Source organism: Bubalus kerabau, chromosome 5, assembly GCF_029407905.1.
Source record: "Bubalus kerabau isolate K-KA32 ecotype Philippines breed swamp buffalo chromosome 5, PCC_UOA_SB_1v2, whole genome shotgun sequence".
Taxonomy (NCBI): domain Eukaryota; kingdom Metazoa; phylum Chordata; class Mammalia; order Artiodactyla; family Bovidae; genus Bubalus; species Bubalus kerabau.
Genome location: NC_073628.1, coordinates 110,499,720 through 110,521,803, shown reverse-complemented (window position 1 = coordinate 110,521,803; position 22,084 = coordinate 110,499,720). Strand labels below are relative to the sequence as shown.

Below are 22,084 nucleotides of genomic sequence, written 5' to 3'. Positions count from 1 at the left end.
GTACATATATGTTTAAGGAGTCTCTCCTCTCTGGCTTACAATTTCAAAACTTAAAATACTAATTTTTCGTACCTGAAAATACTAATTTTTCAGACCTTAAAAACACTAATTTTTAAGACCTTGATAATGGAAAAGATTGAAGGCAGGAGGAGAAGGAGACAACAAGAGGATGAGATGGTTGGATGGCATCACCGAATGAATGGACTGGAGTTTGAGCAAACTCCAGGAAATAGTGAAGGACAGGGAAATCTGATGTGCTGCAGTTCATGGAGTCACAAAGAGTCAGACATGACTTAGTGACTGAACAACAACAAATTTTCAGAATAAATCCTTTTCAGAATAAATAAATTCAAGTTTTCAATGAAGGCCTATAATAAACAATCTATTCTCATTTCAGTACCCAGAATGAAAACTTCCTTTATTCTATTTCCTTTGATGTACTCTCATATTAAGATACACTCTATAGCACAATACAAACCAAACCTGAAAGTAAATGGTAACAGCTGAATGTCTTATAGTTCTTTCTTTAAGCAAAATAGGACCAGCAGAACATAAAATTATTCAATGATTTTAACAAGTATAAAACAAAACAAAAATAGTACTACAAAGGTTATATTCTGATAACCTTCTTATGAAAGAATCCTGCCAATAAACACTTTATGGATGATGGAATGCACAGCATTTACTTTTAGTAATAAGAAAAAAAAGAAAAAATAATTCATCAAATTACTTCTTAAGCAATTTATTAATGTAGCAGCAGGTGATGTCACCATAGTTAAAAGACACGAGTATCTTCAATTCATTATGAATTCTATTTTGGGGTATTTTAAAACTGTCATTTAAGGGAATTCCCTGGCGGCCCAGTGGTTGGGACCCCACACTCTTACTGTTGAGGGCCTGGGTTCAATCCCTGGCTGGGGAACTAAAATCCCACAGGCAGCGTGGTGTGGCTGAAAAAACACAAAAACAAAAGCAAACCAAAAAAAAAAAAAAAAAAAAAAAAACCTGTCATTAAAAAATCACTCTGAAATGTCACAGTAATAAGCAGATAATATTTTAAGCATTAGAACCTTCCAAAATTCTCATTTTGCTACCAGCTGTTTTGGAAGTCCTCCCATAATTAATAATTGTTTTTAAAAAAAGAAAATACCAAGTGATGCATAATTTCTATTTTAATGAGATATAATTGATATATAACATTGTGTAATGTGTATAATGTGTTGACTTGATATATTTATATACTGCAATACGATTACCACTGTAAAATTACCACATAAGCCAACACCTCACATCGTTATCATTTCTTTCCTGTGGTAAGAATAATTATGATCTAATCCCTTAACAACTTTTAAAATTTATAGTACAGTACAATCAACCCTTAGTATCTATGGAAAGACTGGATTCAGGACCTCACTGTGGACACTGAAATCTACAGATGCTCACATACCTCAAATAAAATGATATAGTACAGTTGGCCCTGCGTATCAGCAAGTTCTGCATCCACAGATTCAACCAACCAGGAACTGAACCATGGACTAATCCAAAGACCAACTAAACATTGGTTGAATCCACCCCTGAGGAACCCATGGAAAAAGGGCCCACTAGATTGTTGACTACAATCACTAAGTTTTCTATTAGACTTCAAGAATGTTTTTTTATCTACTAATTTACAGTTTCTACATAATTTCTTAACTATAGCATTTCAGCAGAAAGAAATGAGTTCACTTTTACAGTATCTGCTATGTCATTCCTCTAAATGTTGGCAACAAAAAGTTTTTGGCACTTGCATCCATATTTTGATGAGGTATTCACTCAGCAAAATCACTAGCAGAGGGCTAGACTTCCAAATCCAGAAAAAAAAACAGAAAAAAAGACTGAATTTTAAAAAAAAAAAAAAATTTTTTAAATCAAATTGCCAACATCTGCTGGATCATCAAAAAAGCAAGAGAGTTCCAGAAAAACATCTATTTCTGCTTTATTCACTATACCAAAGCCTTTGACTGTGTAGATCAAAATAAACTGTGGAAAATTCTGAAAGAGATGGGAATACCAGACCACCTGACCTGCCTCTTGAGAAACCTGTATGCAGGTCAGGAAGGAACAGTTAGAACTGGACATGGAACAACAGACTGGTTCCAAATAGGAAAAGGAGTACGGCAAGGCTGTATATTGTCACCCTGCTTATTTAACTTATATGCAGAGTACATCATGAGAAATGCCGGGCTGGAATCAAGATTGCCAGGAGAAATATCAATAACCTCAGATATGCAGGAGAAGGAAATGGCAACCCACTCTGGTACTCTTGCCTGGGAAATCCCATGGACGGAGGAGCCTGGTAGGCTACAGTCCATGGGGTCGCAAACAGTAAGATACGACTGAGCGACTTCACTTTCACTTTTTCACTTTCATGCACTGGAGAAAGAAATGGCAACCCACTCCAGTATTCTTGCCTGGAGAATCCCAGGGACAGGAGCCTGGCAGGCTGCCGTCCATGGGGTCGCACAGAGTTGGACACGACTGACGTGACTTAGCAGCAATAGCAGCAGCAGATATGCAGATGACACCACCCTTATGACAGAAAGTGAAGAACTAAAGAGCCTCTTGATTGAAGTGAAAGAGTGAAAAAGCTGGCTTAAAAGCTCAACAATCAGAAAACTAAGATCATGGCATTCGGTCCCATCACTTCATGGCAAATAGATAGGGAAACAGTGGCTGACTTTATTTTTCTGGGTTCCAAAATCACTGCAGATGGTGATTGCACCCGTGAAATTAAAAGACGCTTACTCCTTGGAAGGAAAATTATGACCAATCTAGATAGCATATTCAAAAGCAGAGACATTACTTTGCCAAGAAAAGTCCATCTAGTCAAGGCTATGGTTTTTCCAGTGGTCATGTATGGATGTGAGAGTTGGACTATAACAAAAGCTGAGCACCAAAGAATTGATGCTTTTGAACTGTGGTGTTGGAGAAGACTCTTGAGAGTCCCTTGGACTGCAAGGAGATCCAACCAGTCCATCCTAAAGGAGATCAGTCCTGGGTGTTCATTGGAAACACTGATGCTGAAGCTGAAACTCCAATACTTTGGCCACCTGATGCAAAGAGCTAATTCATTAGAAAAGACCCTGATGCTGGGAAAGATTGAGGGCAGGAGAAGAAGGGGACAACAGAGGATGAGATGGTTGTATGGCACCACTGACTCAATGGACATGGGTTTGGGTGGACTCCAGGAGTTGGTGATGGACAGGGAAGCCTGTCATGCTGCAGTTCATGGGGTCCCAAAGAGTCCAACAGGAGGACTGAACTGAAGTGAATTTTCTAAAAATTTTTACTTTGTATTTAAAGCAAAGTAAAATGTATCATAATATTTGGGATTTGTACCCAGCCTCTCTCTGTTCCCAGTTAAGGGGGTGAAGTATGAAAACATCTTGTCTCCCACTCACTCCTCAATCAACTGCAGTCTGACTTCTGCCCCAATACTCCTCTCAAGTTGTTCAGGTTTTATAGTCTAAGATCTTTATCTCTTATCTACCAATCATATCCCAATCTAACCTCCCTGCAGTACCTAATGCTGCAGGCCTTCTCTCCTGCTGAAAACAATCTCCCCCCCTTGCTTTTCCTGGCCTCACACTCGTGATTTTACCCCAAGATCTGTGCTTATTCTTCTATATTCACTTTGCTCAATCCTCTTCCTATACCAATCTTTTAAATGTCTCCTCTTTCAACATTTGGTCTTGGGGTAATTTCACCTACTCCTATTCACAATTCTCAAGCATTAACCACTTTTAAAATCTATTTCCCAAGTGTAGGATACCAATATCTGACTGCTTACTAAACCTAAACATCCCTTTGAAATGTGAAATTTAGCATGTCTAAACCTCTGCTAGCTTTCCTCATGAGCCTGGGAACACTTCTCCTTGAAAGTCTATTTCAATCAAAACGATCAACAACCACCCAGTCACTTAGAAGTAATCCTAGGTTTTGCTTTCTCTCAACCTCGCATCAAATCAAACACCAGATCTTGATTCTTACTTCCCTAAAGTCTCTCAAATTCATCTTTTCTAATACCCCACTGCAAAATACCAGGCCAGATGAATCACAAGCTGGAATCAAGATTGCCAGGAGAAATATCAACACCTCAAATATGCAGATGATACCACTTGAATGGCAGAAAGCAAAGAAGAACTAAAGAGTCTCTTGATGAAGGTGAAAGACAAAAGTGAAAAGCTGGCTTAAAACTCAACATTCAAAAAACTAAGATCATGGTATCCAGTTCCATCATTTCATGGCAAAGAGATGGGGGAGAAATGGAAACAACAGCAGATTTTATTTTCCTAGGCTCCAAAATCACTGTGGACAGTGACTGCAGCCATGAAAAAGATGGTTGCTCCTTGGAAGAAAAGTGACAACAAACCTAGACAGCATTATTAAAAAGCAGAGACATCACTTTTCTGACAAAGGTCTATATAGCCAAAGCTATGGTTTTTCCAGTAGTCATATATGGATGTGAGAGGCAGACCATAAAGAAGGTTGCGCACTGAAGAACTAATGCTTTTGAACTGTGGTGCTAGAGAAGACTCTTCAAGAGTCCCTTGGACAACAAGGAGCTCAAACTAGTCCATCCTAAAGGAAATCAACCCTGAATATTCACTGGAAGGACTGAAGCTGAAGCTGAAGCTCCAGTACTTCAGTCTCCTGACGTGAAGAGCCAACTCACTGGAAAAGACCCTGATGCTGGGAAAGGATGAGGGCAGGACGAGAAGGGGACAACAGAGGACAGGTTGAATGGCATCACCGACTCAATGGACATGAACCTGGGCAAACTCCAGGAGATAGTGAGGGATAGGAAGGCCTGGCGTGCTGCAGTCCACGGGGTCACAAAAAGGCAGACATGACTTAGTGACTGAACAACAATTATCCCCACTGCCATCGCCTTTCTTCAAGCATTCATCATTTCGCATCTTGGCCACAACAGCCTTCCTACCTCATATGCATTGCCTCCAGTGTCAATATCCTTTTCACCACTGTCAGACTGAACTTTGCCAATTATAAACATATTGTCATTCAGAGCTTAAAATTCTCCTAACTTGAGGATAAAGTACTAAGCATAGCAACAACCTACCTATTCAGAATAATTACCCACCATGCCCACTGATGCTTCAGCAATATAGCAATATCTAATCTCCTAAAGATCTTCAACATATCATGTTGCATCAGAGCTGTATGAACTGACTCAACTATTGTCTCTGACTAAAATGCCTTTCTCTGTCTTACCACAATTCAAAATCTTGACCTTTCTACAAGAGTTAGTTATTCATTTATTGGTTAATTTATTCATTCATTTATTTTAGGCTTAAAATACAAAAGAATCTGTTCAAAAAGAATACAGACGAAATAGAAGACAAGAAGTATTAATTAATATTAATAACAATAATAGCTAACACTTATTGAGCATGTAACAGGTGATAAGTACTGTCCTAATGGGCCTTACATTAATTCATATTTAATCACCATGAGAGCTGTGATATTGTATATAATAAGAAATACATATTTTGGTCTTCATCCTGGCTCCTGAAACAGCACCATAGCAATAAAGGTGAAAGAAACAACTGTTGTTACAATATTTGGTTTTTATCCATTTTCTGAAATAGTTCCAGGGAATCCCCTGGTGGTCCAGTGGTTAAGACTCCATACTTCCACTGCAGAGGGCATGGGCTTGATCCCTGGTCAGAAAACTAAGATCCCACATGCTGCAAGGTGCCACCAAAAGAAAAAAAATCTTGAACCATGAAATAGTTCCAGAGCAATAAAGGTAAAATGAGCATTTTTTGTTATTTCTAGTGAGCTTCTTTCAACTACAGCTGAATTTATGTTCATGAGGTAACTTCTAGAAAGCCCCTAAGGACATGCGGGCTGGGAACAGAGCAGGTGGATGCCAGGGGAATCTATCACACTGATTTGAGGGTTGGAACTTTCAGCCCCGCTCCACCAGCCTGCAGGGAGGGGAAACGGACTGGTGCTTGAGTTAAGCTAACAGTCAATGATTTACTCAATTGTGCCTACAGAATGAAGCATCCAAAAAACCCCTAACTTAGCTGTTCAGAGAACTTCTGGGTTGGTAAACAAGTGGAGGTAGAGGGTGGCAAGACTGTATATCCCCGATACCTTGCACTATGCATCTCTGCTAGCTGGCTGTTCCAGAGTTGTATCCTTTTCTAATACCCTGGTAATCTATTAAGCAAACTGTTTTCCTGAGTTCTGTGAGTCATTCTAGCAAATGATCAAACCTGAGGGGGAGGTTGTGGGAACCTCCAAATTACAGCTGGTTGGTCAGAAACACAGGTGACAACCTGAACCTGCAGTTGGTATCTGAAGTAAGGAGGAGGGGAACAGTTTTGTGGGACTGAGCCCTTAAACTGTGAGGTCCATGCTAACTCCAGGTACTGTCATCACTGAACTGAAGGCCATCCAGTTGGGTTCACGTTGGAGAATTAATTGGTATAGGAAAAACACCCACCTGTCTAGTATCAGAAATGAAGTGGTGGGAACAGTAGTAAAGGAAACAGAGTTTTCTTTACACAAATCTGAGGTGGTATAACAAAAATCCCCACTTCGGAGATGAGGAGCATCTTGCCTAAGGCTAAATATCTAGGAAATGGGGGGAAGCTGGGATTCAATCCTAGGAACCTGACTCCAATCCAAGTTGACAGGTATGATTAGTGAGTGTCACTTCTGCACTGTGCATACACTTCCACTGTTGCATGAATCATCTAGTAGGGTAATCTTTTTACCATTACATTCTTCACTCTTTAAAGACAAGAGAACATGTATTATTCATTCACTTATCCCAAACACTATCATGCTAAAGGTACTCAATAAATATTTAATAAACAAAGCACTGAAAATCATTTCTAAAATGAATAGTGGTATCCCAGCAAACTAATTTTACTTATTATGATACAGGCCTTTGACCCTCTTAGTTTAGTAACACTTCATATCAAGCATGAATGCCCTCTTGATTTCTGGATCTTGACCCCTACTAAAACCTAGCTGAAGGAGAGCATCTTATTAAACTCATTAACAATGAGGTCAATAAGACTGGTAAAAGTTACTAAGGCCTATTTCCTGGTAACAGGCAGCAAAGCTTTAAGACAGTGGAATAAGCATCCAATAGTAAAATATGGGATGTTCATTAGCAAAAAAAAGGCTTTTAGAGCAAGAGATCTTTTTGGCAAACCATTTTCAAGTGACTCCATGTAAGCAGAGTGCTCTTCTCAGATCAGCATTATACAAAAAAGAAGTTTCAGCAGCTAAGAGCCCGTTTTCTTAGAAAAAGAATCAGTCGCTGCACTTCCAAGGTTTCCAATGTTACAAATCCTTACATTTTCTTATAACGTCTTCATATACTATATACCTAATCTAATCAGTGATGTCAACAAAGATGATACAAAGGAAGACAAGTGAAATACAACAAAAATGATCACTGCTCATATGGAAAATTTTTCAGGAAAAAAATACTAGTTTTAGTGTTACAGCTAGCATATTTTCCATTTCTCATAAACATTTCAGAAGGATAAGTTTTAGGGCAAACTGCTTAGGCTTAATTCCCGATCTATCACCTAATAACAACCCTCCTGTGCCTAACAGTTTATCTAAAAAATGGGGTTAATAAAGCTACTTACACCTCAACAGTGGCGGGCTACAGTCCATGGGGTCACAAAGAGTCAGACACAACTGAGCAACTAACACTACACTTCAACTCAACAGAGTTGTACTGAGGAGGTACACCATGTAGGACACTCTCTTTAAATGATGGTTGCATTCATTATTGCTCATAGTAACAGTCAGGGAAGTTGCTATTGTTCTTTCCAACAAGATTGGAGAGATCTCCTTGAATATACAGAATATGGAGCAGAAAACACAGAAAAACCTCATCATAGAAGGTAACACAGTTGACATTTATAGAATACTCCACCCGACAAATGCAGAATACATGTTCCCTACAAATACTCTTGGAACATTCACCAAAATAGGCCATGTCTTGGATAAGTAAGTCTCAACAACTTAAAAAGATTCAAATCTCAGAGTATGTTCTCTGTTCAAAATGAAATTAAAAATCAGATTAAGAAAGATATCTAAAAATTTTGCATATATCTGGAAATTAAACAACGTATTTCTAAAGAACTCACATGTCACGAAAGAAATAACATGGGAAATCAGAATATACATTTCAAATTTATGAGCACACAAAAGATCGAGTTTTTATGGGTACAGCTAAAGCAGAAGTTAGAAGGAAATTATAATCTTAAAAATTAAAAGATTTTAGGGAAAAAAGATATTAGTAAAAAAATGTTTTTCAAAATCTTCATATGAAGAAACTAGACAAACAAGTTAAATCCAAAGAACAAAAAAAGGAAATAAAAAAGAAAACAAAAGGAATCAACAGAAGAAAAAACATAAAAACAATAGAGAAATGAATGTGCCCCAAATTTGGTTCCATGGGGAAAACTGAAAATCAATAAAATCAATATACTTCAAGGTAGGCTGATTAAAGAAACACAAGGGAGAATATATAAATTAACAGTATCAGAAATAAAAGCAGATCATAGAGATTCTAAAGACATTAAAAATAAAAAGGGAATATTTTAAGCAATAAATTAAATATCCTTGATTAAACTGAAGATTACAAGGATCACCAAAAAATGACTCAAGAGGAAATAAAAATAATAATAAACAGAGTAACATAGCATCTACTACAGAAATTAAATTATACCACTGGTCAGAATCTGCCTGCAACTCAGGAGACCTGGGTTCGATTCCTGGGTCAGGAAGATCTCCTGGAGAAGGGCATGGCAACCCACTCCATTATTCTTGCCTGGAGAATTCCAGGGACATAGGAGCCTGGTGGGCTACACTCCATGGAGTCTCAGAGAGTCAGACAACAACTGAGCAACTAACGCTTTCACTTTCTTTCACTTTTCAAAGTCAGAAGGGCTTCCCAAGTAGTGCAGTGGTAAAGAATCCACCTCCCAATGTAAGAGACATGGATTCGATCCCTGGGTTGGGAAGATCCCCTGGAGTAGGAAATGGCAACACATACCAGTATTTTTGTCTGTGAAATGCCACAGACAGAGAAGCCTGACGGGCTACAGTCCATGTGGTCAAAAAACTAAGACACAATTGAGCGACCAAGTACAAAGTTAGAAACCATCTTCTTATTTTACATTAATTTAAATCAGTTTCACATTTAATGGAGCTGAGTACCACAAGTGAGTCTAATTTAATCTTTTTAATTCATATGAAATGACGTCAAATAGTTTTGTTTTTTTTTTTGCCTCAAATACTATTTTTCTAATTACTAAGAAATCTTATGGTACTTATGACTTAGTCACTCAATATCAGCAATTTTAAAAAATATAAAAATAACACTTAATAATAATAATCCACTCATATATTCTTTATTTTTATGTAAATATAAATTCCAGTACTCTTGCAAGATAAACAGGAGTATTGGAATTTATATATTTACATAATTAGATGTATGTGTATAGCATATGAAGCCTAACTGAGCAATGATAAGTTTTTGTAATATGAAAATGGTTAAGTGGTTTCTGTATTTGTTCACTGCACTGATGCTTGCTTTTACATTACTTTTTGCATATTACAGTATATGAAGCAACAAACATTTTTAAATTTGGGAGAGAGGGAGCACTAAACAGGATATGAGAAATTCCTATCACTCAAATAGAATATTTCATTCTGATTTCATACAATAGATACTGTTAGAATTCAAATTATATTCCACAGTAACGTTCTCCCTTCATTTACAAAAAGGGTGTTTTACATACTAACACTGCTTAAGAACTTAAGAATTTCACAGAAACCCTAATTTTGTTCATCTAATATTAAAATCACTATATGCTGCTGCTGCTGCTGCTAAGTCGCTTCAGTCGTGTCCGACACTGTGCGACCCCATAGATGGCAGCCCACCAGGCTCCCCCGTCCCTGGGATTCTCCAGGCAAGAACACCGGAGTGGGTTGCCACTTCCTTCTCCGAAAATAACTGTATAACCTTACTGATAAGTCAAACAACACATTCATATAATATTACATACGTAAAAAGAACTATAACAATCAGTTATTACTTGGAAACTTTTTCACTATTACTTTCTATAGATAGATTTCTGTGCTCTTTCTTTTTGGTTTTATATGCCTTTGACTGTGTGGATTACAATAAACTGTGGAAAATTCTTTAACAGATGGGAATACCAGACCACCTGACCTGCCTCTTGAGAAACCTATATGCAGGTCAGGAAGCAATAGTTAGAACTGGACATGGAACAACAGACTGGTTCCAAATAGGAAAAGGAGTACATCAAGGCTGTATATTGTCACCCTGCTTATTTAACTTATATGCAGAGTACATCACGAGAAATGCTGGGCTGGAGGAAGCACAGGCTGGAATCAAGATCGCTGGGAGAAATATCAATAACCTCAGATCTACAGATGACACCACCCTTATGGCAGAAAGTGAAGAAGAATTAAAGAGCCTCTTGATGAAAGAGAAGAGTGAAAAAGTTGGCTTAAAGCTCAACATTCAGAAAACGAAGATCATGGCATCCAGTCCCATCACTTCATGGGAAATAGATGGGGAAACAGTGGAAACAGTGTCAGACTTTATTTTTTGGGGCTCCAAAATCACTGCAGATGGTGATTGCAGCCATGAAATTAAAAGACGCTTACTCCTTGGAAGGAAGGTTATGACCAACCTAGACAGCATATTAAAAAGCGGAGACATTACTTTGCCAACAAAGGTCTGTCTAGTCAAGGCTATGGTTCTTCCAGTGGTCATGTATGGATGTGAGAGTTGGACTATAATGAAAGCTGAGCACCAAAGAATTGATGCTTTTGAACTGTGGTGTTGGAGAAGACTCTTGAGAGTCCCTTGGACTGCAAGGAGATCCAACCAGTCCATTCTAAAGGAGATCAGTCCTGGGTGTTCATTGGAAAGACTGATGTTGAAGCTGAAACTCCAATACTTTGGCCACCTGACGCGAAGAGCTGACTCATTGGCAAAAACCCTGATACTGGGAAAGATTAAGGGCAGGAGGAGAAGGGGATGACAGAGGATGAGATGGTTGCATGGCATCACCCAGTCGATGGACATGCGTTTGGATGAACTCCAGAAGTTAGTGATGGACAAGGAGGCCTGGCGTGCTGCAGTTCATGGAGCGCAAAGAGTTGGACACGACCGAGCGACTGAACTGAACTGAATCATATATAAAAGAAAAGTTTTTGATGATTTAATATTTCTATTAAGTATGTTTATTATTTACAGGTACCATTACATGTTTCTAAAACAAATTTCTATATAATTTTACTAGCTGTTTTTTTCAACTGACATTAATCTTACATATTCACTGGAAGGACTGATGCTGAAGCGGAAGCTCCAATACTTTGGCCACCTGATGCGAAGAACTGACTCACTGGAAAAGACCCTGATGCTAGGAAAGATTGAAGGCAGCAGGAGAAAGGGACAACAGAGTATGAGATGATTGGATGGAAGCACCGACTGGATGGATATGAATTTGAGAAATCTCCAGGAGTTGGTGATGGACAGGAAGGCCTGGCGTACTGCAGTCCACAGCGTCACAAAGAGTTGGACACGAGAGAGCGACTGAACTGAATCTTACATATGCATTTTACAAATACTCTATTGTTAACTCTAAATATCATTTGATTATCTGAAGAATTTTACTGCTTTTTATTGCTATTTAAGGAATTACACTGGCATTAAAGAAAAAATAGTAGAAAACAATATATGTAAAGAACAAAAAGATCTTACCTGTTTTAACCTCATGAAGAAAGTCTCCGTGAAAGTTTTTCTGCTGAAATACCAAAATCGCTCATTTGCAGGGTACACACGTACTACTGTCTCCAGGAGAAAGCGGACTGGCTCCACCACCTCTGTGACTACCATATCCACTGCCACGGTCATGTATACTCGTTTATCTGCAGTAGAAATGTTCTGTGTTTTATGCTAATTTTATTACTACTTGATTGAGAAAACAAAGTTAAAGAACTTAGGTTCTTTACACTCATGTTACCCTCTAAGTTTAAGTGTTTTACTGACACATAGATTGACAAAAGTAATCAAGTTTCCCAAGTACATTTCTCAATTCTCCTAATCCCATCTTAATGAAAAGACTAATTCTTCTCTGACGATTTTAATTTTTCCTTCCCAAAATCAGGCCCTTAATATAAAAAATAAAAATTTCGAATATCTTTTACACTAAAACTATCTTTCAGGTTGCCCCCCAACAAAACAAACAAAAAACACTAGAAATAGAAAAATCACAAAAATTTGCCCTTCATTCAATAAAAAAAAAGATACTAGAAATTATTACGTTTGTTTGATGAATTGCATGGGAAGGAATGTCAAATCAGAAGAGACACTCAACCTTCACTTTGTTCAATTTGCTTGCAAAATTTTTATTAAAATGATTCAATGTTGTATGCTTTAAGGGAAGTCTCTGGGGATTTGTTAATACCCACATTGTCCATAATATATATTTATTCTCAGGAAAATCACTGACCAAAGCTCTAATGAAATAGCTCTGTGTAATTTTCATATTTTATATATATATATATATATATATACACACTCTCTGCATACGTAACGTATAAAATATTCTCTGTATATACTCCATGTATACACACAGTATATTTATACATACTATAAATATATTACAAATATACATATAATATTTATAGTATATATACACTACAAATATATGAAATTTTCAAATATATACTCTCTATATAGTGAAAGTCTCTCAGTTGTGTCTGACTCTTTGTGACCCCCATGGACTATACAGTTCATGGAATTCTCCAGGCCAGAATACTGGAGTGGGTAGCCTTCCACTTCTCCAGGGGATCTTCCCAACATAGGGATCAAACCCAGGTCTCTGACATTGCAGGCGGATTCTTTACCAGCTGAGCCACAAGGAAAGCCTATACTCTATATATAGCATACAAAATACTCTATATATACTCTCTCTCTCTCTCTCTCTCTATATATATATATATATATATATATAAAAATATACTCCAGCATTCATGCCTGCGAAATCCCATGGACAGAGAGGAGCCTGGCAGGCTACAGTTCACAGGGTCGCAAAGAGCTGGACACAACTTTGAGCCTGAGCACACACTATAAATATATATATAATATATATCAGAGCCCTGGCAAGTGCTTTTTTAGACAACAACAGTATACTATTGTAAGTGAACATTTCAGCTACCATTTAAAACTCTTACTTGCTACAGCCGCCTTTAAATTTTAATCTAGAATCTTCTAGGCCAGGGTCTATTGGTTTTCTTTAGTTTCACTATGATAGGTTGATGGACAACTGGGAGTTGGTGATAGACAGGGAACCCTGATGTGCTGCAGTCCATGGGGTCGCAAAGAGTTGGACACAACTCACCGACTGAACTGAACTGATAATAGGCTGATATGGACTTGATTTACCCTTTTGAAATTCATTGGGCTTTTTGAACCTGTGGTTTCATTATTCCATATAACTGCATTATTTTTAAATTATTTTAAAATTTAAAAATATATTTCATCTGCAATTGTCAGTTCTCAGTTAAAAGGAAAGTTCAAATAATCAAGCCTACCATTAGAAGAAACCTTCAATAATTTCTTTTTAACCATTATACAACATTTAAAATCATCAACTATACTTCTATTAATATAATTAAACTCAACAAAAGATGTATTACATTTGTACTAAATGTACAATTCTATATGCCAAGTCAAGAGAAACTGAGATTCTCTCAACACTGTATCAGGATGTTATTTTGATATAGAATTATATAGTTTAATTGAATAAATTTTTAAATATATTATTTTTAATTGACAACCAAATAGGTGTTAAAATACAAAATGAAACTGAACTGTGTTACATTAAAAACAGATAAAAACTGCTTTTATAAGTTATTGTTTGAAATTTCTGTATTTTATTCATTAAAATTATCAGCTGGCTTATTTTTCCATTTTCATGTTGATTTTCTGAATGATTAAAAGGAAGGAGTTTATAGACTGATATTCACAAGTCTGTATCCAGAAATAACAAACTGTGGGTGTAAAGATTATTTATTCCTAATATATGAAAACCTAAATTTTACATAGTCATCATTATTTTTCTCTTTTTAGCCCTCATTTTGAAATAGCTTGATGTGTGATCAAATGCATGCAATTTATGGAAGTGGTAAATACTCCTGTTAAATTCAAGAATAATTATAATTTACTGTTCTTCATTAATATCTTTCCATATCCATATTCACTAATGCTCCTGTCTTTAACCAAAAGTCTATTGTGGATATAAAGTAAATAGTATAAAACTGAAGATCAAGCAAACTGATCCATATTTTCTCAATATAAATTATTGTGTTGAATCACAGTAAAGCATTTAGTAGAAGATTATAACTCATGAAGGGCTTCCCTGGTAGCTCAGTTGGTAAAGAATCCATCTGCAATGCAGGAGACCCTGGTTCGACCCCTGGATTGGGAAGATCCTCTGGAGAAAGATAAGCTACCCACTCCAGTATTCTTGGGCTTCCCTGGTGGCTCAGCGGGTAAAAAATCTGCCTGCAATGCAGGAAACCTGGGTTCAATCCCTGGGTTGGGATGATCCCCTGGAGAAGGGAATAGCTACCCACTCCAGTATTCTGGCCTGGAGAATTCCACGGACAGTACAGTCCATGGGGTCTCAAAAGAGCCGGACACAACTCAACAACTTTCACTATAACTCCATGAGAGGAAACTAAATTTTAGTTTAAAGGCAGACAGTAGAGAAGAAAACATCAAAAAACCACATGGCAATGAACAGATATCTAGATAAAGCAGGAATAAAAATAAAAACAATGAGAAAATGAAAAATGAGCCTATTTATCATGTGTAAATTCTGTTTAACACTAGATATATTAACAAAATGAAAAAATAAAAAGCTTGAAAAAAAGTATTTGCCACAAATGAAATCTTAAATCTTAAATATACATTACTAAATTCCCAAACGTCAAAAGACTGGAATAAACAATTAGTAAATTTAAAATATATACATATATATATTTATTTATATATATATAAAAGTAATCTGTAATATAAAGAAAAAAAGTTAAAATAGATATCAAAGATATGCAAAAATTCCAGAATTTTCTTTCATCATTTTTTTCATATTCTGTCTTTTCCCCTACAAATAAAACAACGCTATTATGACACATGAAACACTAAGCCCAAATACTTTCCTAAATAATGTAATAAAATTAATCCACATATCCTTGGAGGGCTTTCTTCTGAATAGTGGAGGTTATCCCCACTGATACATAAAGTATGAAAAGAAGAATAACTCCATTTAAAATAAGTACCAGAATATTTTTTAAACATGGCAAAAACAATATTGTCCATAGTGCAAATTTTATAATAAATATTGAGTAATCTTTTAGGAAAAGTCACCTTTTGGGGTTTCTTCATTAAGTGCCAGAAATATTGGTGCATTGGGGTTCCACATGCCAGTGATAACATAAGCTCTCCCATCACAGCTCTTTCCCATGGATTCCTATGACATTTCAAACAGAAATCACTGAGAATATTTACACTCCCAAAATCATCATTTTAATTTACATCTTACTTTAAGCAATTCAATTAATTAAATTTGAATTTACACTCAGGGCATTTATTTTCTTGGTAAATTTTTTTCACTCTACAGAAGCATTTCTTTAAATATTAAATTCTCCTGCAGCTTTCTCCAGCATTTCTATTTAGAGACACATACTCTAAGATAAAAGGTATGCCCTTAGATGTTGACTCACAAAAACACAGTATTGGTATGAAGTTTTATTTAACTTTATCTTATGCTGGTTGTCAAAATCTCACATACCCAGACATACAAGGATATATGAAGTGAGAATTAAGCTAATCACAGGAAAATATTAAAATTTTTCTTCTAATGTTCTAATTTTTAATATATTCTTAAAATAACTAATTACCTTTGTCACAATTAACACCTTTAAAGTTAATACTTTTCTATTGTCTATATGCCAGATATACAGACACTTTCTTACAATCATAAATCAGTATTAGGAGACTAATACTGGTTTGTATCTATACCCAAGATTGTTAACTATCTTCCTCTACCCTTATATTTATTCTCCTTCTTCCATTCTCTGCTTCTCTTCTCTTCTTCCTCTTCACTTCCTCCACCCCTTAAGACTTTTACCAAGCCTGATCTTGAGTCTCACTAAAGCAGAAACTTCTATAGTGAAAGCAAGGCCACATGCAGTTGTGTATATGTATGTGTATGTGGTGTGGAGGAGCTTAAAGGCTGTCCCAAGGGAGAAAAGCACACAGTATACAAATAGAGCATTTGCAAAAGAATATTATTATCTACAATACTTTCAATTTTCTGTACCAATTTCCTCATATTATGAATGGAGAGCGCTAAAAAGTTCAGGCTAAAAGACAAAAAAGTTTTTTTTCAGTATTTCCCACACAGAGATGCTTCTCTGAATCCTTATGAAACTATTTCAGTCAGGTGGTAATTAGTATGTACATTTTTCTAGTGTACTGGTGATAGTTCACTGATTAGACTATAAAGCAGAGGAGAAAAACACTCAAGACCATGTAAAGGAAATCCACTCAGTACCTCCAACGCACTTATATATTCATATTCATTCTCTTTCCCTGTCTCCCTCCCTTCCATGTGCCTATCCTCTCTCTCTACTGTCTAATTAGACTCCCATTCAAAGCAAGAATGAGCACCTGACCCCAAAATATCTAGTTCATTTCTGGACAAGAGCTTATGCTATGCTTGAGTCCAAAAAATGAGCTAGACCAATCAAATTCTTTCTTTCAATTAACAAATACCAAAGAAAGTGGGCAGTCAGCAGTGGGGCTGAAAGGTTTTGATACAAAAATGACAGATCACATGCAAAATGAAGTTATAACTGAATTTAAGGTAGGGGTAAATATATAAAGAACAGCAGAGTATTAGGAAACTGCTAAAGTGTTAAGCAAGAAACGGAGAAAACAAAAAAAAATCCTTAAAAATAATGAATCATGTAGTCAAAAAAACAAAGGCACATACAAAGGAGGTGAGTTGAAGGGGCAGAGAGAGTGGGGAACCTAGAGAGAGGGCAGAGAAGAGACAGAGAGGGAGAGAAAGGACAAGGAGGGAAAAGGCAAGGACAGGGAAAAAAGGAAAGAGGCGGGCAATGGAGGGAGAAAGGGAGGAGGAGAGAGAAGGTGGTGCAGAAAGAGAAAAGGGAGCAGAGCACCAGAGGCTGTGAGAACAGGGGCAGCTCCTAAGAAAGAGGCTCACTGAAAGAGCAAGCCCATGCGGGGCGGGGAAGCAGACAGAAAGAGACCAGACAGAGACCACTGTTCAGGTTCAGGTCTAATTTCATCAAGGTCAAGTACCTCTTGTTCTTCAGGTGCTCTAAGTGAATCTTTGTTCCCTGTAAGCAAAACAGCCTAACCAAATCAAACATATTTTTATTTCTTTTTAGTCTTCACAACCACAAAAATACTGTCTCATACATTAAAAGCCTTCAATAAAAGTTTCTCCTCGAGTCACTTCTGTTATTGTACTTGATATTTCTATTACATAGTCTGGCTTGCTCCCATCCCCTTATGAAGAGACTTTCACAATCTTTGCTTTAGAGTTCTTTCCGAGCTCCTCTGCAGGCCTTCCCTCCCCCAAGAAGGCTGACAAGATCAGGGACATCAGGGAAAAGACATCTGGACAACAAACACCTCTGCCCCGAAGAGGCCAGGCTGGAACCACCAGATGCCCTCCTCTTAAGAAAATAAACCAGGAAATAGAAACAGAATATGGCACTTTGCAATGGAACATAAGCTGAAGAATCACATACAAAGCCGTGAATGAACTACTGTCAAGTTATGAGTAAGCCGAAGCTATGAGGTCAAGTAGGGACAGCAGGGTAAAGCACACAGATGTTATCAGGAGAAGGAGACAACACACAAAGAAACAAAGGAACATAAGTTCTCGCTAATCCATTCATTCCTTAAGCAAATATGAGCCTACTATGAGTTACGCTCTATGCCTGTGAGTATCCAGCAAAGAAAACAAGAGAATGGTCCTGACTTAATGGAGCTGACAGGCTAACGATTTCCAAACAGCAGTTTGTGACCCATTTGTGGATCATAAAATCAAGTTAGTGGATTATGATCACACTTTTTAATCAAGTAGAAGAAAAAAATAACAGATTTCATCAAACATGAATTATTTCATAAATTTCACTATTTCTTAAATTTCATAATTTAAGAATTATTTCATAAAAATTTTACTTCAGCTTTTTTAACATTTATAAGTGTGTTAGATTACAATGTAAATTTTATTCCTGTGAGTCCAACTACTGGTCTAGTGTCTCAATAGTTAATTATGAAGATCCACAAACTTTCTGGACTTCCCTGGTGGCTCAGACAGTAAAAGCATCTGCCTATAACGCGGGAGACGCAGGTTCAATCCCTGGGTCGGGACGATCCCCTGGAGAAGGAAATGGCAACCCACTCCAGTACTCTTGCCTGGAAAATCCCTATGGACAGAGGAACCTGGTAGGCTACAGTCCATGGGGTCACAAAGAGTCAGACTCGACTGAGCAACTTCACTTTCTTTCACTTCTTTCACAAACTTTCTGAGGCATCTCTAGGATTATAAGTTGTGTTCCAGTTCCATGAAATCTGACTCTACTCAGTTTTCACCTCTTTTTGGTACTTTCCTGTTCAGCTTTTCCTAGGTACTGATGGTTATAAATCAAAAATTCTCATTTCCTTATTCCTACACTACAAGTATCTTCAAAACTACTCTCACTACTGGGAGAAAATTCAGAGTCCATTATCTGCACCTCCCCAAAAGAACTTAATTAATTTTATTTATATGTGATTTTGTTTATATACTATGCATAATATATATAAGTAATTCAGCTGACTAAAAATATATTTTGTTTATATAGCTTTCTTTTTCATGTATCTTTTATATTAAACAAAATTTAAAATGTATAGAAAAGTCTCAGCTCATCCTGCTCACTTAGCATTCAGGGAACAAAGTATGCACTGCTCAAAAATTATTCAAGTCAAACAGAAAAGCCTCATGAATTCTGAAGTTCAATTGTACCCTTTTTCAAAGTTTATCAGAATAAAGTACAAGGGGAAATCTGTTTTCAAAGAGTTCACATACTTGGATATGTCATAGAAGTATTAATATCTTGCTTTAGAGGGCAGAACTAAGACACATGAGGCAAAGTTACAAGGAATATGATTTCAGGTGATTACAAAGGTGTAACCTGTAATAACCACAACTGTCCCACAGTCTTCACTATAAGGTAATGAGTTCATTTTTATTAGATGTAGTCTGGTTAAAGCTCAATAACTGCATATTAAGATACCACAAAGATTAACAACATTGGGTAACAACAAATCACAACTGCTGTTAACTGTACATACAAACCCTCCAACTTGATCAACTATTTGTTGCACTGGTAAGCCCACTGCTCCCTCCAGGAGCTTCAGTGCTGACAAGCCTTTGATTTCAGTATGGCCTCTTCAAGGTGGAGGGATGCACTACAAGTGAGGGGGGATCAGAAGCTCAGGCCAGGTCTCTACAACTCTGCCAGTGATTCATCTTAATCTTTTAAACTCTGCAAGATCATTACTAATTAGAGTCTAGGACCTGATAAGTATTTAATGTCCTTGAAACTACCTCCTCACAGAATTTTCAGGGCTCCAAAATGTTATGTCTTGCCTTAAGCAAAACCACCTGCATTACTGATATGCTGTAAAAATGGATGGAAGAGAGATGAACCAATAGCTAATCTGTTTAACCAATAGCTAAATGTAACTGGTTGTGCTTACCTTACCTACCCAAGCAATGCTTCCTCGCTATTTCTGTGGCTCACTGCACCAACTCTATGAGAGCATTTAACCCAATGATATCATTACAGATTTAAAGATCTGTTTCCATCACAAGACTATGAACCCAAAGACGTTAGAACTTTATTACCATACCTATAATGCCAGTACCCCACACAATACTTGGCATACAATTAGGTGCTCAAAAATGCTGAATAAACTATCCTGCTACCACTAAAAAATCAATTATCATGAAATAAAGAAAAAGTTGATATAATTTGTGATATTTAAATGACATTTGCAAAATACAGCTGAAAGGAGAACATGTAGTGCTACCTAAAAAAAAAAAAAAATCTCATTTAAGTAAAGAACTTTATACTTATACTAAAATAACTATTTCTTACAACACTTCTAAACCATGAACTGGATGTTTTCATTAACTACACTATTAACAGGTATTTGTTTAAAAGTTAAGATGGCTTGCCATTTTTACATCAAAAACCAACTCTTGAATATATATTAACCTTCAAGGGCATTCCTTAAATGAATACCACTCCCACAATAAATATACTTTGGCTAATGAAAGGTAATCAAGAAGGAAAAATTCAGAAAAGGAAATGCTTTAAAGAAAACAAATGCATCCATCATAATACTCAAATTAATATCAATAACACTGCATTAAAATAAATGAAAGGAACCATATCCACTTTGGATATGCCTGTTATAATCATGTACTTGTTATTTTTGGCTCAAAGAAAGGATATTTTCCTAAGAAGTCAAACAGATGAGTAGATGAACTTTTTCATAACACTATCCTTTTATCTGCTTTCAACTTGCATGTGATTCTTTCTACAAAATTTTTTAACTCCTAAGTTTCTCCCTCATTAGAAATTTTAAGTATGGGGTTCCAAATTAAATGACTACTATCACACGGCTGAAAGTTAGAATTTTGACAAAATGACAAGATTTCAAAATAGAATATACTTTAAGAACATAAAATAACTATCATCTATACTTGGTTAAGGTGCTAAAGATTTTCATTACCATATCCAGTAAATGCATGTCACTGTTCTTCACGTTTCGACCTGGGCTTAATAACATTCCAAAACATCTGAAAATATTGGGGGGAAAAAAAGAAGAAATGAGGTATCAAGAATATATAGAAGCCCAGTGAGCAAAAGCCTTTTAATAGTAACTATACAATCTGTCTAGCTCTATACTTAAAAATAACATTTTAGAGAAACACCACAAATAAGAATCCATCAAGATACATAATAAAATCACACAGAAATAAATTATTTAAATTCCCAGATCTCTATTTCTGCTTCTGAAAGATGACCAATGAACAGAAACTGTGATAAAAATAGCCACAAATTGTTAACTGAAACAAAATACAGTACTGAGACATGAACTACTTTCTAGGTAAAAATTAGAGATTGTTTGCCTTAGAGTTATTCCAAACATACTGATCAAGATCAACTAACCTAATTAAATTAAAAGTAAGAAAACTTTAAAAAATTAGAATGAAACACTGTACTCTCTGCATCAAGCCACGTTAATACAGGCAATCACCTGGCCCCCCACAGGCATGTTCACTGAGCAGACTATCAATACTGTATCTTCAGTTTGAAAAAAAAAAGTTATATGAAACTCATTACTAAAAAATGCTATTATACTAGTGAAGATACTATCCAGAATATAATATATTATTAAATACTTATTCTGTGCCTCCTGATACTAAGGAAATTTTAGGAATCCAATTAACACTATCACTTTATTTGTAAAGGGTTTTCATCAACTATAAAATTCAATTACACCTAACAGTTCTTTATATTTGTTATGGTATTATTATTTTTTCTTTATTGTTAGCAAACGTAAACTCCAGAAAAGTTAATTTACTTAAACTCATATGGCTATTACATACCTCTTGTACTCAAGAGGCAATGTGATCTATCCACAGTGAGCCTCTCTCTGCCAACAATGTATACCCACACTTACTAGAATAGAGTAGTTTCTATTACAGCTTTCCAAATGTTAAAAATACACTACGGAGCATTTTATAAAAGGAGTAAAGAATATAAACAAACTAAATGTAAGATTTTTTAAATTTCAAAATAATGGCAGCTGAGCAGTCAATACTAAATCTGATCCTTGTTT

The 22,084-nt window shown here is 36.3% G+C and overlaps 1 protein-coding gene across 5 annotated transcripts in view; it reads right to left on the bottom strand.

Annotated features, from left to right (window-relative positions):
* The window catches only part of RABGAP1L (RAB GTPase activating protein 1 like), a 742,566-nt gene that overhangs the window by 579,707 nt on the left and 140,775 nt on the right, over window positions 1–22,084 (bottom strand). For all 5 annotated transcript variants that reach the window (XM_055582719.1, XM_055582720.1, XM_055582718.1 and 2 more), the window contains exons 8-10: window positions 20,972–21,038; window positions 15,515–15,617; window positions 11,843–12,009 (exon numbers count right to left, since the gene is read on the bottom strand). In XM_055582719.1, coding sequence (XP_055438694.1) covers window positions 11,843–12,009; window positions 15,515–15,617; window positions 20,972–21,038 — 337 coding nt within the window. The remainder of the gene's footprint in view (window positions 1–11,842; window positions 12,010–15,514; window positions 15,618–20,971; window positions 21,039–22,084) is intronic.